This window comes from Loxodonta africana, chromosome 9 (genome assembly GCF_030014295.1).
Source record: "Loxodonta africana isolate mLoxAfr1 chromosome 9, mLoxAfr1.hap2, whole genome shotgun sequence".
NCBI classification, from domain to species: Eukaryota; Metazoa; Chordata; class Mammalia; order Proboscidea; family Elephantidae; genus Loxodonta; species Loxodonta africana.
In genome coordinates this window covers 89581826-89594916 of record NC_087350.1, presented here as the reverse complement: position 1 = coordinate 89594916, position 13091 = coordinate 89581826, and the positions used below count along the sequence as shown (strand labels likewise).

At 42.9% G+C, this 13091-nt stretch overlaps 1 protein-coding gene across 2 annotated transcripts in view; it reads right to left on the bottom strand.

Annotated features, from left to right (window-relative positions):
- MOB3B (MOB kinase activator 3B) overlaps positions 1 to 13091 on the bottom strand; it is a 228312-nt gene that overhangs the window by 28651 nt on the left and 186570 nt on the right. For both annotated transcript variants that reach the window (XM_010588047.3, XM_064291817.1), the window contains exon 3: positions 12111 to 12313. In XM_010588047.3, the coding sequence (XP_010586349.2) occupies positions 12111 to 12313 (203 nt within the window). The remainder of the gene's footprint in view (positions 1 to 12110; positions 12314 to 13091) is intronic.

The window sequence follows — 13091 nt, the reverse complement described above, 5'->3', positions numbered from 1 at the left end:
ATTTTCACTGGGTCAGGTGATTTCTGGAGCAAGGAGCACTTTGGAGAGGCAGCTGGATGCGGTAAGTGAAAGAAGAAAGAGAAGAGTCGGGGGACAAAGATAAACTTCACCAGTTTAAAAAATCCGTTTGAGTGGTAGCTTAAAAATATGTCCAAAAACTCTTTGATTTCCTTCCATCAAGAGGTGGAGCTTATCTCCGCTCCCCTTGAGTGTGGGCTGGACTTAATGATCCACTTCTACTGAATAGAAAATGGCAGAAGGGATGGGTGGCCACCTCCAACATTAGTCCATAAAAGACATTGTGGCTCTCATCTTAGTTGCCCTCTCTGGGTCAGGCAGCTCCAGGAGCAGCCAGCACAGACCTAACATGGTGTCCAGTGAAGGAAAGTGGTCCCTGAGGAAGGGACAATTAAGCTGCAACTTTCAGGATAAGTGCAATTTAGGAAGATGTGGAGGCTGAGGGACCCCCCTGGGCAAAGACCTGAAGGTGAGGGGACATGGCCCATTTGAAACTTTCTTGGAAGACCCCTTTGGAGTACACTGCATTTCTCTTTCTTCATCCTGAACTATTTGTATTCATTTACTTTTATTTATTAGCCCAGTTACTCTCAGATTCACAAAGTCAGAAATCTATTAGCATTAACATTGTGGAACTGACTGTAATTAGTACTGTGCTCTAGCACTACCTCATGGGTTACCTGGCTTTGTAGGTGGCTTGGATATCTGAAACATGTATGTATGAAATTATTTCCATGGGAAAAAGTGTTCCTAGGACACACAAGTGACCACACAAGTCACTGGGTTAGGAACTGCCTCATACTTTTATTGTGGTAGGATGGGTGAGAGAAGACATACTGTTATATCTCAACAAGTAAAACTTTCCTGCGTTCAAATCCCAGCTTACTACTCATATGACATCTTTGGGAGCCAAAGAATCTATTCTTGTTTAGCTGGGAAATTTTAACCAGTCTAGACCACATATATGGAGCCCTGGTGGCTCAGTGGTTAAGAGCTTGGCTGCTAACCAAAAGGTTGGCAGTTCGAATCCACCAGCTGCTCCTTGGAAACCCTGTGGGGCAGTTCTACTCAGCCCTATAGGGTTGCTATGAGTTGGAATCGAGTCGACGGCAATGGGTTTGGGTTTAGATCACAAATTGCAGCTGACATTTGGCAGGTTTCTTTTTTTTTTTTAATTTTATCGTGAAATTTAGGTGAAAGTTTACAATGCAAATTAGTTTCTCCTTTAAAAATTTATACACAAATTGTTTTGTGATGTTAGTTGCAATCCTCACGGTGTATTGGTACTCTCCCCCTTTCCGCCCCGGGTTCACCGTGTCCATTCATCCAGTTTTCCTGTCCCTTCCTGACTTCTTGTCTTGCCTTTGGCCAGGAGTTGCCCATTTGCTCTTGAGTGCTTGATTGAACTAAGAAGCATGTTCCTCACATGTGTTATTGTTTGTTTTATAGGACTAATCTTTGGCTGAAAAGTGGACTTCGGTAGTAGCTTTCTTTTGTTCTTAGTTAGCAGAGTGTCTGGAGGCCATAGTCCCAGGGGTTCCTCTAGTCTCTGTCAGACCGGTAAGTCTGGCCTTTTTTGGGGAAATTGTATTTCATTCTACATTGATCTCGCACTCTACCCAAAACCCAAACCAAACCCATTGCCACTGAGTTGATTCCAACTTATAGAGACTCTCTAGGATAGAGGAGAACTGCCCCATAGGGTTTCCAAGGAACAGCTGGTGGATTCAAACTGCTGACCTTTGGGTTTACAACCAAATACTTAACCACTGCGTCACATGCCCCCCTCCCTCACCGCCTTGCTTGTCCAGGACCCTCTATTATGATCCCTGTCAGAGCAAGTTTCTATATTGGCATCAAGCTATATTTTCATGTAAATGCTCATGAAAGAGAGCTAATCCCTGTTGTGATTGACAAGGAGCCCTGGTGGTACAGTGGTTAAGAGCTCAGCTGTTAACCAAAAGGTCAGCAGTTCGGATCCACCAGCTGCTCCTTGGAAACCCTACGGGGTAGTTCTACTCTGTCTTATAGGTGAGAATTGGCTTGATGGCGATAGGTTTGGCTTGTTTCAGTTTTTGGTAATTGACAAACTGCAGCAATTTTCAACACTGCAGAGCACAGAAAACAAAGCAAAACACAGTTACGATTTGGTGTCCGACACAGAAGGAAGAAACATCAAGTGGATGGTTTTGACATTTATCTGTTCTTCCTCAGTAAATGGGAGAGAAATCGCTAAGCAAAGAGAAGCAGACCATACTAGGGGCTTAAAGAGTTAAATGACAACGCCTCATCGAGGCAGGACGGGGACAATTTTGAACACGTCTGGTGGCCACCGGTGGTGGCAGGATGTATTAATAGTACCTATTATTGTTATTATTATTGTAGGAAGTAACTCTTGAGTATAAGACATCTAATTCAGTACTGTCCAATAGCACATTCTGCAATAATGAAAATGTTCTACATCTGTGGTATCCAATACGATAGTCACTAGATACTCTGACTAGTGAACACTTGAAATGTGTCTAGTAATACTGAGAAACTAATTTTCAATTTTATGTAAAATTTTTTAATTAAAAATTTTTTATTCATGGAAAAAATATAAAAATGTCCATTATAATCATTTTTGAGTATATAATTCAGTGGCGTTAATTACCTTCAAGAAATTGGGCAGCCATCACCATTATCCATTTCCAAAACTTTTTCTTCACCTTAGACAGAAACTCTGGCCCATTAAGTGATAACCTTCCATTCCTGCCTTCTCAAGTACCTGGTAACTTCTGATCCACTTTTTGCTTATTCTAGATATCTGTCCCTGGGTGATGCAAACAGTAGCATGCTTGCCTACTAACTGGAAGGATGGTGGTTTGAAACTACACAGAGGTGCCTTAGAAGACAGGCCTGGTGATCTGCTTCTACAAGGTCACAGCCATGAAAACCCTATGGAGTGCATTTCTACTCTGCAACAAGAAATGTCTCGGCAGCAACTGATTTTATTCTAGATATTTCATGTAATTAGAATCATCCCATATTTGTCTTTTTATGTCTGGCTTATGAAAAATGTTTTCGAGGTTCATGCATGTCATAGCACGTTTAAGAACGTCATTTCTCTTAAAGCCTGAATATTATTCCATGTGTGTATGTATCACATTTTGTTTATCCATTTATCTCAAAAAAATACTAATATATTTCCATAACTCTTACTGTTATTGCTGTTCTGATTTGCTACTGCATAGCTCTGTCACCTGCGCTGTTACAAAAGGGGGAGCAAAGGGCATGGTTGGAAATAGAGAACGCACTCAGAGTCCTGGTCCTGGGCAAATGGTCTGCTTGTCCTATACAGCTTTGGTCTTTGTTGGTGAGACCTTTTAAAGCATACGGTTTGATACTTCTGATTATAAAAGTGATACATATTTATGACAGAAAAATTAGAAAGCACAAAAGACATATATAAAAAAAGAAGCATTACCTATAATTCCACAAAGAGAGAATCTCTGTTGACATTTTTTGCTGAATTTCCTTTCTCTCATCTATGAACATGGAGCCCTGTACCATTTCCCCATAGGCATCACCTGCAACTCTGATCTTCTATTTTAGGTTCTGAAATAAACCTGGCCACATCTCACCCATCAGTCAATAAAAATAAAACCAACCACCCGATAAACCAGAAGCAATAACTCTCTGGACATCAACAGGGGATGACAAATGAGATTGGAAAAGACATGTGGTTGATTTTGCCAAATTCCCAGTTGCCCAGGACAATGCAGTTCATTGAAAATAATCCCACATTTCTTTGCTATTTTTCAAATTGACCCTTTAGAATATGTCTGCCAAAGCTCCTGAAATGGTCTTTGGCAGGCTCTCAGCTCATCTCCAAGCATCTGGGTTGCCCTGAACAACCACCAACAGCTGACATAACCCTGAGCACACACACACACACACACACACACACACACACACACACACACACACACAAATCATCTAAAATGACAAAGTCCCGTGAATGCAAACTCCAGCTACTCTGTATGCCAGCTACCCCCTCTCCTGCCGTGGTGGGCTTCAGTTCATTAAGGCCTCTCTAAGCAAAGAGAAAAGGTCATCTTTACTAAAAGTGGACAAGGCTTGTGACAGACCATGTTGAAGATCATAGTTTCTGTAAGTCAAGCTGGGGGGACTCCAGAGATGATGCAGTATAGCCCTCTCTTCCACAGCCAAGGAAACTGAGGGCCAGGGACATGACACATCTTGCCCAGGGTCTGACAATGAATGCGGTAACATAATACTGGAAATATCACCCTACATGCCAAATCGTCAGGCTCCCAGGCTGAAGCTCTTTCTTCTGCACCAGTTGTCTCCATGTCCAAGCCATTTGGCTGAAAGTCAAGGAATCTGCCTGACAAGAAGCAACCCAGAGGCCTTCGCATAGATGATGTTTCAGAAGAAAAGATCCTTTCAAAAATCCCACAATAGCTCTTCATTGCCAGCTATTTTGGGGAGCAGCTCCAGCTTATGCAAGAGGCTCTGTTTCTTTTCATAGTCTTGACCTGATTTTGTGATTACAGGCCAGCCTTGGCTACTGCACTCACCCAATCATCTCCAAGAAGTCCAGGCATGGCCTGGCCACCTCTTAGGGGAACACACGGTCAGCATATGCTTGGGCCTAGATGAAGTTGTGACAAGGGCTTCCAAATATTTGCTCCTCAAATGGTTTTTGTTCCATCAGTCCAAAAGGACCCATTTTTAAGAATGACGGTTCTAGTACTAAAGCCAAGCATAGACCTCAATCTTTTACCTAAGAGTCATGCCTACAAATAGGGTAAGGAGGGAGGGACTTTGGTGACAAAATGGCAGTAATGAGTGGTGGAGAAGTTGCCTACCACATCTTTTGAAGTAGAGGTAACAAGTGTGAGGAGCAGAAGAAATAATACATGTAAAGAGCTTAATGAAATATCTGACACTCAAGAAATGGAGCTACTGTTTAGCTCTGAAAAATGCTTGTGTGCCTTGCACATGGTAAAAACTCAGTGATAGGTGTTACAGTCAGTGTTTGTGGGAGAATTAAGAAGATGAACAAGATTAGGGTCTCCCCCACCCTGAAACCCTTTCGTTTGAGCAGTTTCAGTTCTCTCCAACCTCCCTCTCTTAATCTCCTCTCTTTCTCACACCATTCAGCAGGTGGAGTGTGTGGTTGATGAGAGGATGTCAGGGATGAAAAGCTGAAACCTAGAGACAAACCCCAAAGATGAGCAGTGTGGCCCAAAGCGCATCCCAAGGATCACAATCTCCATAGGATGTCAATGAGTGATGACAACAACAACAACAAAAGGTGTGCAGGAGCCAACTATAGTTAAATTAGGTGGTCTACACAAAACTGCCCCCATGCACCTGTCTGTTTATCACATTGTGGAGGCTTAGATGTTGCTGTGATGCTGGAAGCTATGCCACCTGTGTTCAAATACCAATAGGGTCACCCATGACAGGTTTCAGCTGAGCTTTCAGACTAAGTCAGACTAGGAATAAGGACCTGGCTGTCTACTTCTGAAAAAACTTAGCCAATGAAAACCTTTTGAAAAGCAGTGGAACACCGACTGATATAGTGCCGGAAGATGAGCCCCTCAGGTTGGAAGGCACTCAAAATATGACTGGGGAAGAGCTGCCTCCTCAAAGTAGAGTCAACCTTAATGATGTGGGCAAATCTACTGCAAAGGATAGCTTTAAATTTTTAAAAAGCAAAGATGTCACTTTAAGGATGAAGGTGCACCTGACCCAAGCCATGGTGTTTTCGATCGTCTTATATGAATGTGAAAGCTGGACAATGAATAAGGAAGATTGAAGAAGAATCAATGCCTTTGAATTATGGTGTTGGTGAAGAATACTCAATATACCAGGGACTGCCAGAAGAAGGAGCAAATCTGTCCTGGAAGAAATGTAGCCAGCGTGCTTATTAGAAGCAAAGATGGTGATACTTTGTCTCACGTATTTTGGACATGTTATTAGGAGGGACCAGTCCCTGGAGAAGGACATCATGCTTGGTAGAGTAGAGGTCAATGAAAAAGAGGAAGGCCCTCAACAAGATGGATTGATACAGTGGCTGCAACCATGAGGTCAAGCATAACAATTGTGAGGATGGTGCAGGACTGGGCAGTGTTTCATTCTGTTGTTCATACGATTGCTATGAGTCGGAACTGACTTCATGGCACCTAACAACAACAACAAAAAAATTTTTTTTTTAACAACAACAACACAAAACTGAACCAGTTTTTTTTTTTTACCAGCTGACTTCTCAAGGCCTTTAATCTGATATTGTACACTGTGAATCTTCAAGGGTGGAGATGATGCAGCATTTTGTAACTCACGTGACCAAGGAAGGAAGCCTGTTTCTACTGATCATCATTTAGGACCAGCATTTTGAGGAGCACTCTTGGGAAATCTTTGCTTTACTTTCCCACCTCACTGAGCTAATCTCCAATCTTAGAGAAGAAGAGATAATGTGCTACAAATTGTAATTCTCAAATTTTAGGGTAATCGTCACCTACAGCTTTGTCACTCAAAGTGTGGTCCTGGAGCCAGCAGCACTGATATCATCTTGGAGTGAAATGCATACTCTCAAGCGTACCGCAGATCTATGGAATCCAAATCTGCATTTAACAAGATCCCCAGGTGATTCGTATGCACATTAGAGTTTGGTACTAAACACTAACCTCAATAATTCTGATTCAGTATATCTGGGGTGAGGCCCAGGTATGCAATTGTAAAATAGCACCTCTAGGGGATTCTACTGTAGGTGGTCTGTGGAACACAATTAACTAAAGGGCTCCTATAGCCCAAGAGGTGTCCCTGGGTGGTACAAATGGTTAATGCACTTGGCTGCTAACCAAAAGGTTGGAGGTTCAAGTCTACCCAGAGGCACCTCAGAAGAAAGGCCTGGCAATCTAATTCTGAAAAATCAGCCATTGAAAACTGTATGGAGCACAGTTATACTCCAACATACATGGGGTTTGCCATGAGTTAGAACTGACTCGACGGCAACCGTTTTATTTATTTTTGTTTGTTTTGTTTTTTTATGGTCCAAGAGCTCTGCTGGAAGGTAACAGAACAGCCCTCTGCCAACATTTGTTTTCATAGCAGCACCTCTGCCAGGCAGATGATGGGTAGAACCACCTTCATGATTAAAAAGAGGGAAACAGGGCTTCAGAGAAGAAAGGTGAAGGCCCTGGAAGAAGGTCACTCAGAGGTCAGCAGATGCATTAGGCTGAATAAGTGCTCTCCTGCCTCCTCCCCACCTTCCAATTTCTCTCCGCCTCCTGCCTTAATGGGCTCTTTATGCACCAACTACTGCACTGCTAACAGCCCTCTGCAAGTCTGCTCTGCTGTCAGTGCAAGGCCAGCACAGCACTGCTGGCTGTTTGGGTCTGCTAACGCTGCTTCTGATTAGCTGACTCCCAGGCTGCCCACAGCCGCCTGCTTATTCGATCAGCCCTGGTCTGTTGTCTAATTACCAGGATCGTTTGGGCTCGTTTCCTCCAACTGTGGACTTGCTTGAGTTTGGGTCATTTTCGCTGTTGCGCTTAAATGGATGACTTGTCAGGTCTGTCCCTGTCAGCGCTCTAGCCTCCCACTCCCTGGTGAAGGCCACATGACATGGTGTGTGTTTTCCTGGGTTCCCAGGCTGCAGCAGCTGATAAGCAGACCCCAGGGCCAGCCCTGTGGGTGGACTTCTGGCCAGGGTGACCTCTTCTCAGCTTCTAAATTCCAAATTGCATTCCCACTCAGAGGCCTGATAGGGTCATCAACTATCCCAGTTTGTCTGGGGCTGAGGATTTTCCCTGGTCACAGAACTTTCAGTGCTGTAACAGGGAGGGGTGGTCGCCCACGCGTGACATGCCAGGACACACAGCCTGTGTGAGAGCATGCAACATTCCTGTGCAATCCATCTATAATCTGGAGCAGAGAAGTAACTGGAATTGGGGCCCCATCTTTCTCTGGCACACATAAGGCTTATGATGCATCCCTTCACTACCCTGTACCTGGTTTTGCTTTTAATCGCTATTGCTAATACCAAAGGATGAAGCATTATTTCCACCAAGGAAATGGGTAAGTAGAGGTCTGCAGGCATGAGAAGAGGGGGGTGCCAAGGAAGACATGACTGGTATGTAGCCCCTTTGAATGTAGATACATCATCCTTAAAGTACTCTTCTCAAAGTCAAAAAGGTATTAAGCACCAGAAGGACTAAACGGTGCTCAGCTACCACTACTGACCATTCTAATCAGGGCCACAACAGATGGAACAGAATCTCAAATTTCCTTAAAAAAAAAAAAGACCTACTGGACTAGTTGAGACTGGAGGACTTCTGAGACAATTGCCCTGAGACCCTCTTCATATCTTCAACTGAAACTAACCCCTGAGGTCACCTTGTAGCTAAGTGATAAATTGGTCCAAAAAAATATCGCCCATAAGTACTGGGTTCCTTAAAAAATTGCCTATATGAAACCAAACGGTCAACAACTACTTTAAAACAAAGATGAGAATGTGAGGGGGGCAAGAAAACTAGATTCATGGAAACAGAACAACCAGAATGGAAAGAACGAGAATGTTCAGGCATTGCGAAGAGTGTAATCAATGTCACTGAATGACGTGCGTAGAAATTGTTGAATGGGAACCTAAAGTGCTGTGTAAACCTTCACTGAAAACACAATAAAATATTATTTTGAAAATGTATTAAGCATTTATTATGTACTAGGCACCATGGGCAATGCAGGCATATGGCCTGTACACTCCCAGCCCTCCAAGAGTTGACAATCCCATAGAAGAGTCTGAAACTCATACGATTTACTACACCTGCTATGAGGTTACCCAGGACATCACTAAGATGGCAAAGGGACAAGGGCATTAAAGAAAGGAGAGTTAGGGTACTTCTGTCTACTTATGTGCCAGCTACTTTACATTCATGATCTCATTTAACAACTGACATTTCTTAGGCACTTACTATTGACCAAGCCATTTAATTTTTACAATGATTTTATTACCACATCCATTCTATGAATGAGAAAACTGAGGCTTTGAGAAGCCAAGTATCTTGCCCAAGGTTACAAGTTAGTAAAGGAAGGTTTAGGGTTTGAGCCCAGTGAGTCTGAGCCTCGTCTGAAGAGCAGTGTGATACTGAATCTCCTACCCTTGTGGGGCACTGGATCCTTAACACGACCAATGTGTTAGATGCTCAGTCGACACCACGCAAAAGCCACACGGCAGGCTCTGGGGGGAGAGGGGTGTGGCTGTGAATGGTGGAAGCACGGGAGAGAAATATGAGGTTGGTCTCTGAGTTCTGTGCTGTGGAATCCCAAGGGAGGACACCAAGAATGTTCCAGTGGATATGTGGAAACTCTGGGAATGCTGGTGTTCTAAAGGAATCTGGCCAGACAGATGCTGCCCTTCTGGCCCCTAGCTCCATTAGATTCTAAAGAATGTGAAGCTAAATGCCTGACTTCTTCATCCTTCAAGGGCCAGAGATGAGTGACATTATTTTACATTTCCCTGACTGCATTATAAATTTCTTGAGAGCATATATTTCTTATGCACTTGGAACATCTAAACAACTGGTTTTGCATCTATAAGGTACTCAATATAAGCAAATCAAATAAAAATACGTTGATTCGATAAGCTAAGACTGATTTTAATAGGTGCATTGCAACAGTAGGCTTAGAAGTCAGGTATTCTAACACCACCAACTACTGAAATAAAACCTCTCATTTCAGCAATACAAATCGACAATTATAGCATTCTTAGCCCCTGAGATTATTTAATTACTGTCCTCATAAACACTCTCAATGCCTTTTACTATCATTTTATAGGTTTGTAAAGTAAATACATAATTTCAGGCAATTAAGCATTTTTTAAAGAATAAAAGTTTTTATTCATATTTAAAAACATTAAAATTAATTTCCCTGCAATTACAATGAGCGAAACATAAATGTAGGAAAGATACTGTTTCAAGCAAGATTTAAAGAAACAGAAGCTTCTGGGGGGAAAACTAGCACCGTCCTTGTTCACTTCCATGGCTAGTAATTCCTGGTTAGTCTAATCTTGGTTTGCCTCCCAGGTTCCCAAAGAAGCTCTTTTGTAACATATTGACTTCTTGGGGCCTTTCTCTTCAAGTCAGCTCCTGGCACTGCCAGGTGTTACAGTCTTCAGTTATAGAAATGAACTGACAGTCCTTTGATGGCAAAGAAAGGCTTTCTCTACTTGGTAACTTATGCTCAACTTTATCCTACAATGGCCTTCATGCTTCTGTGCACAAAGCAGAGACTGGCTTTCAGCTACAGCCATCAGAGGCTTCTGCTCCTTTAGCTCAGGGAAACCAAAAGTGTGAGTGCCTAGCAGAATCTCTTCCTTCCGCTGGGCCGTTGGGATAATTTCCCTCTACCTCCTCCACGGAAGAGGACTGAACTAAAAGCCCTGAGAAGCAGAACCATGTTCCAGAAGATTTGCTTTGCTTTCTCCACCCTCTTTTCTTTGTCCTTCACATTTTCTGAAATTAACTTTATTGACATTTTCGAGTCTTTTAAACTACCTTGAGCTGTTTTCACAACCTTTCTTCCCTATAGATCTTGTAGTGGCAATTCACCCACAACAGCCTTTATAAAGGGCAAAGTAGCAAAACCCAACCATTGATGCTTTTTAGCTTCACCACCTTGGTTGCCCAACTGAGTTCAGTGATGACTCAGTATCTGCCCTCAGAGAGTTTTCTAAAAAGCTGTTGTATGTGTAAAATGAAGAAAATTAGCTCTTCTTTGGATGTAAAAGACATCTCAATTGTGCCTTGAAAATCTTGCTTTGTTCCAGAACTCTCGAGTGATGCAAAGAAAACTACATTTGCTATGTGTATCTCATAGCACACTGCTATATGTCAAGTTGAGGAACTCTCGAGGTGATATCTAAAATTCGCAAACATCTTCTTTGCAAGATACAAGTACTATACATAAAGAGAAAGGGGAGCCTGGCCCCAGCATTTTGGCCATTATTCAAATGCACTTGGGTGAAATTTAGTTGCTCTGTCAGCTATATTTAGCAAAACTGTCATTTATTTAAACTGTTTCAAGAAAACAGCCTATTTTATGATAAAGCACTGTATTATACTGGCTAAGAAAGTATCCAACAGAGCCAGCAAGAAATAGCTGTGACAAGGGTGTCCACATTAAGATACCACACATTACAAAGGGTGATGGGGTTTTTAGGGGTCCTTGGTTTCTAAAGCATGAATCCAATCGTAAAATAGTCTATGAACAGAATAAAAGGAGTCCCATTCACCTGAACAATAATACTGAACTTTTATATTAAAGGTTTTATATTAAACCCTGTTAAAACTGTGTTGCAGGAAATTCAGTATGAAAAGTAAAGTCTGTAGGACACTGAATTCTCATTTCTTTTGTTTACTCCATTCTCTGGAACGGAGTCTTTGAGTGCTGCAAATGGTTAATGCACTTAGCTGCTAACCAAAATGTTGGAGGTTCAAGTCCACCCAGAGGCACCTAAGAAGAAAGGCATGGGGATCTATTTCTAAAAAATCAGCCTTTGAAATCCCTACGGAGCACAGTTCTACTCTGATACACATGGGGTCCCCGTGAGTAGGAGCTGACTGGATGGCAAGTGGTAATCTCTGGAGGAAAAGCTTCTTAAAAGCAGTTTTACTGAACTTTGTATGCTAGTAGCTGACACACAGTAGTTGCTAAATATTTATTTACTGACTGAAAAAATTGTTTCTGATCATCTTTGATTAGTAGCGTGAGAGATCAAAGATGTGCATTTAAGGGATTAAATAAATAGGTGACTGATTTTGGAGCTGGGAGTCAAAGCCACTCCATCTGGTCCAAATTGTTATGTTCCCACTGCAATCTGCCACCTCTCAGAGAGGGATCTAGGACACTTCTTTGGGTGGCACTGGACATCGTGGCATCTCCTGGCTTACCTCTTAGCCCTGTTCAGTTCTGCAACCCTTCAGCTAGCAGCAATGAGCATTTTTCACAGGTCTGGCAGCGCACTGTGACAAATGACTGAGCTCCTGGTAGTGACTCAGGGACTAGCGCACAGTGACACTTACCAAGGGCTCCAGCTCCTTGCGGTCTATGAGGTTCATCTCTGTGACAAAGTAATAGAAGTGTTTGTAGCAGGTGTTGACATGGGCCTCTGCACCCATCACAATGACCCGGTCGAAGTGGTGGATGTAGACGTGGACAAAGACCCGAAAAAGGCGGCACAGGATCTTCTTGCAGATTTGAAGAAAGTTCTTTGGGAATGGGACACCTAGAGAAGAAAAACAAAAAGTAATGAAATGATGATGGCAAAGCTTTGGCGAGTGCTAGAACGTGCGAGCCAGTCTGGAGAACAGTCTTAGCGGTGGACCTGCCAAGCTGCCCTGCTGAGGCCCACCTCTCTTTGGGCAGCTGCAGCAGAGGCTGTCTGAAACAATGGTTAAAAGGGGGTTAAATTCAAATGCTAACAAGGATCACAGAGAAGCAAAAATGAGTGAAAAGGGCCAGGTGTGTTTCTTTGGTTGCATCTTTCTGGTGGGATGTACTTTGCATATTAAACATGCAGAAATAACATTCTGAAAATGGCACTATACCAAAACCAAACCAAACCTAGTGTCGTCGAGTTGATTCCAACTCACAGCAAAAAGGACAGAGTAGAACTACCCCATAGAGTTTCCAAGGAGCGCCTGGTGGATTCAAACTGCCAGCCCTTTGGTTAGCAGCCGTAGCACTTGACCACTGTGCCACCAGGGTTTCCGGCAAAACTACAGAGACAGTAAAAAGATCAGTTGTTGCCAGGGCTCAAGAGCAGAGGGAAGGGATGAAGAGGTAGATAGAGCACAGGGCATTTTTATTGTTGTTGTTGTTAGGTGCTGTCAAGTCAGTTCCAACCCCGTGTACAACAGAACAAAACACCACCTGGTCCGGCACCATCTTTACAATTGTTGCTATGTTTGAGCCCATTGTTGCAGGCACTGTGTCAATCCATCTTGTTGAGGGTCTTCCTCTTTTTCATTGACCCTGTACATTACCAAGCATGATATCCTTCT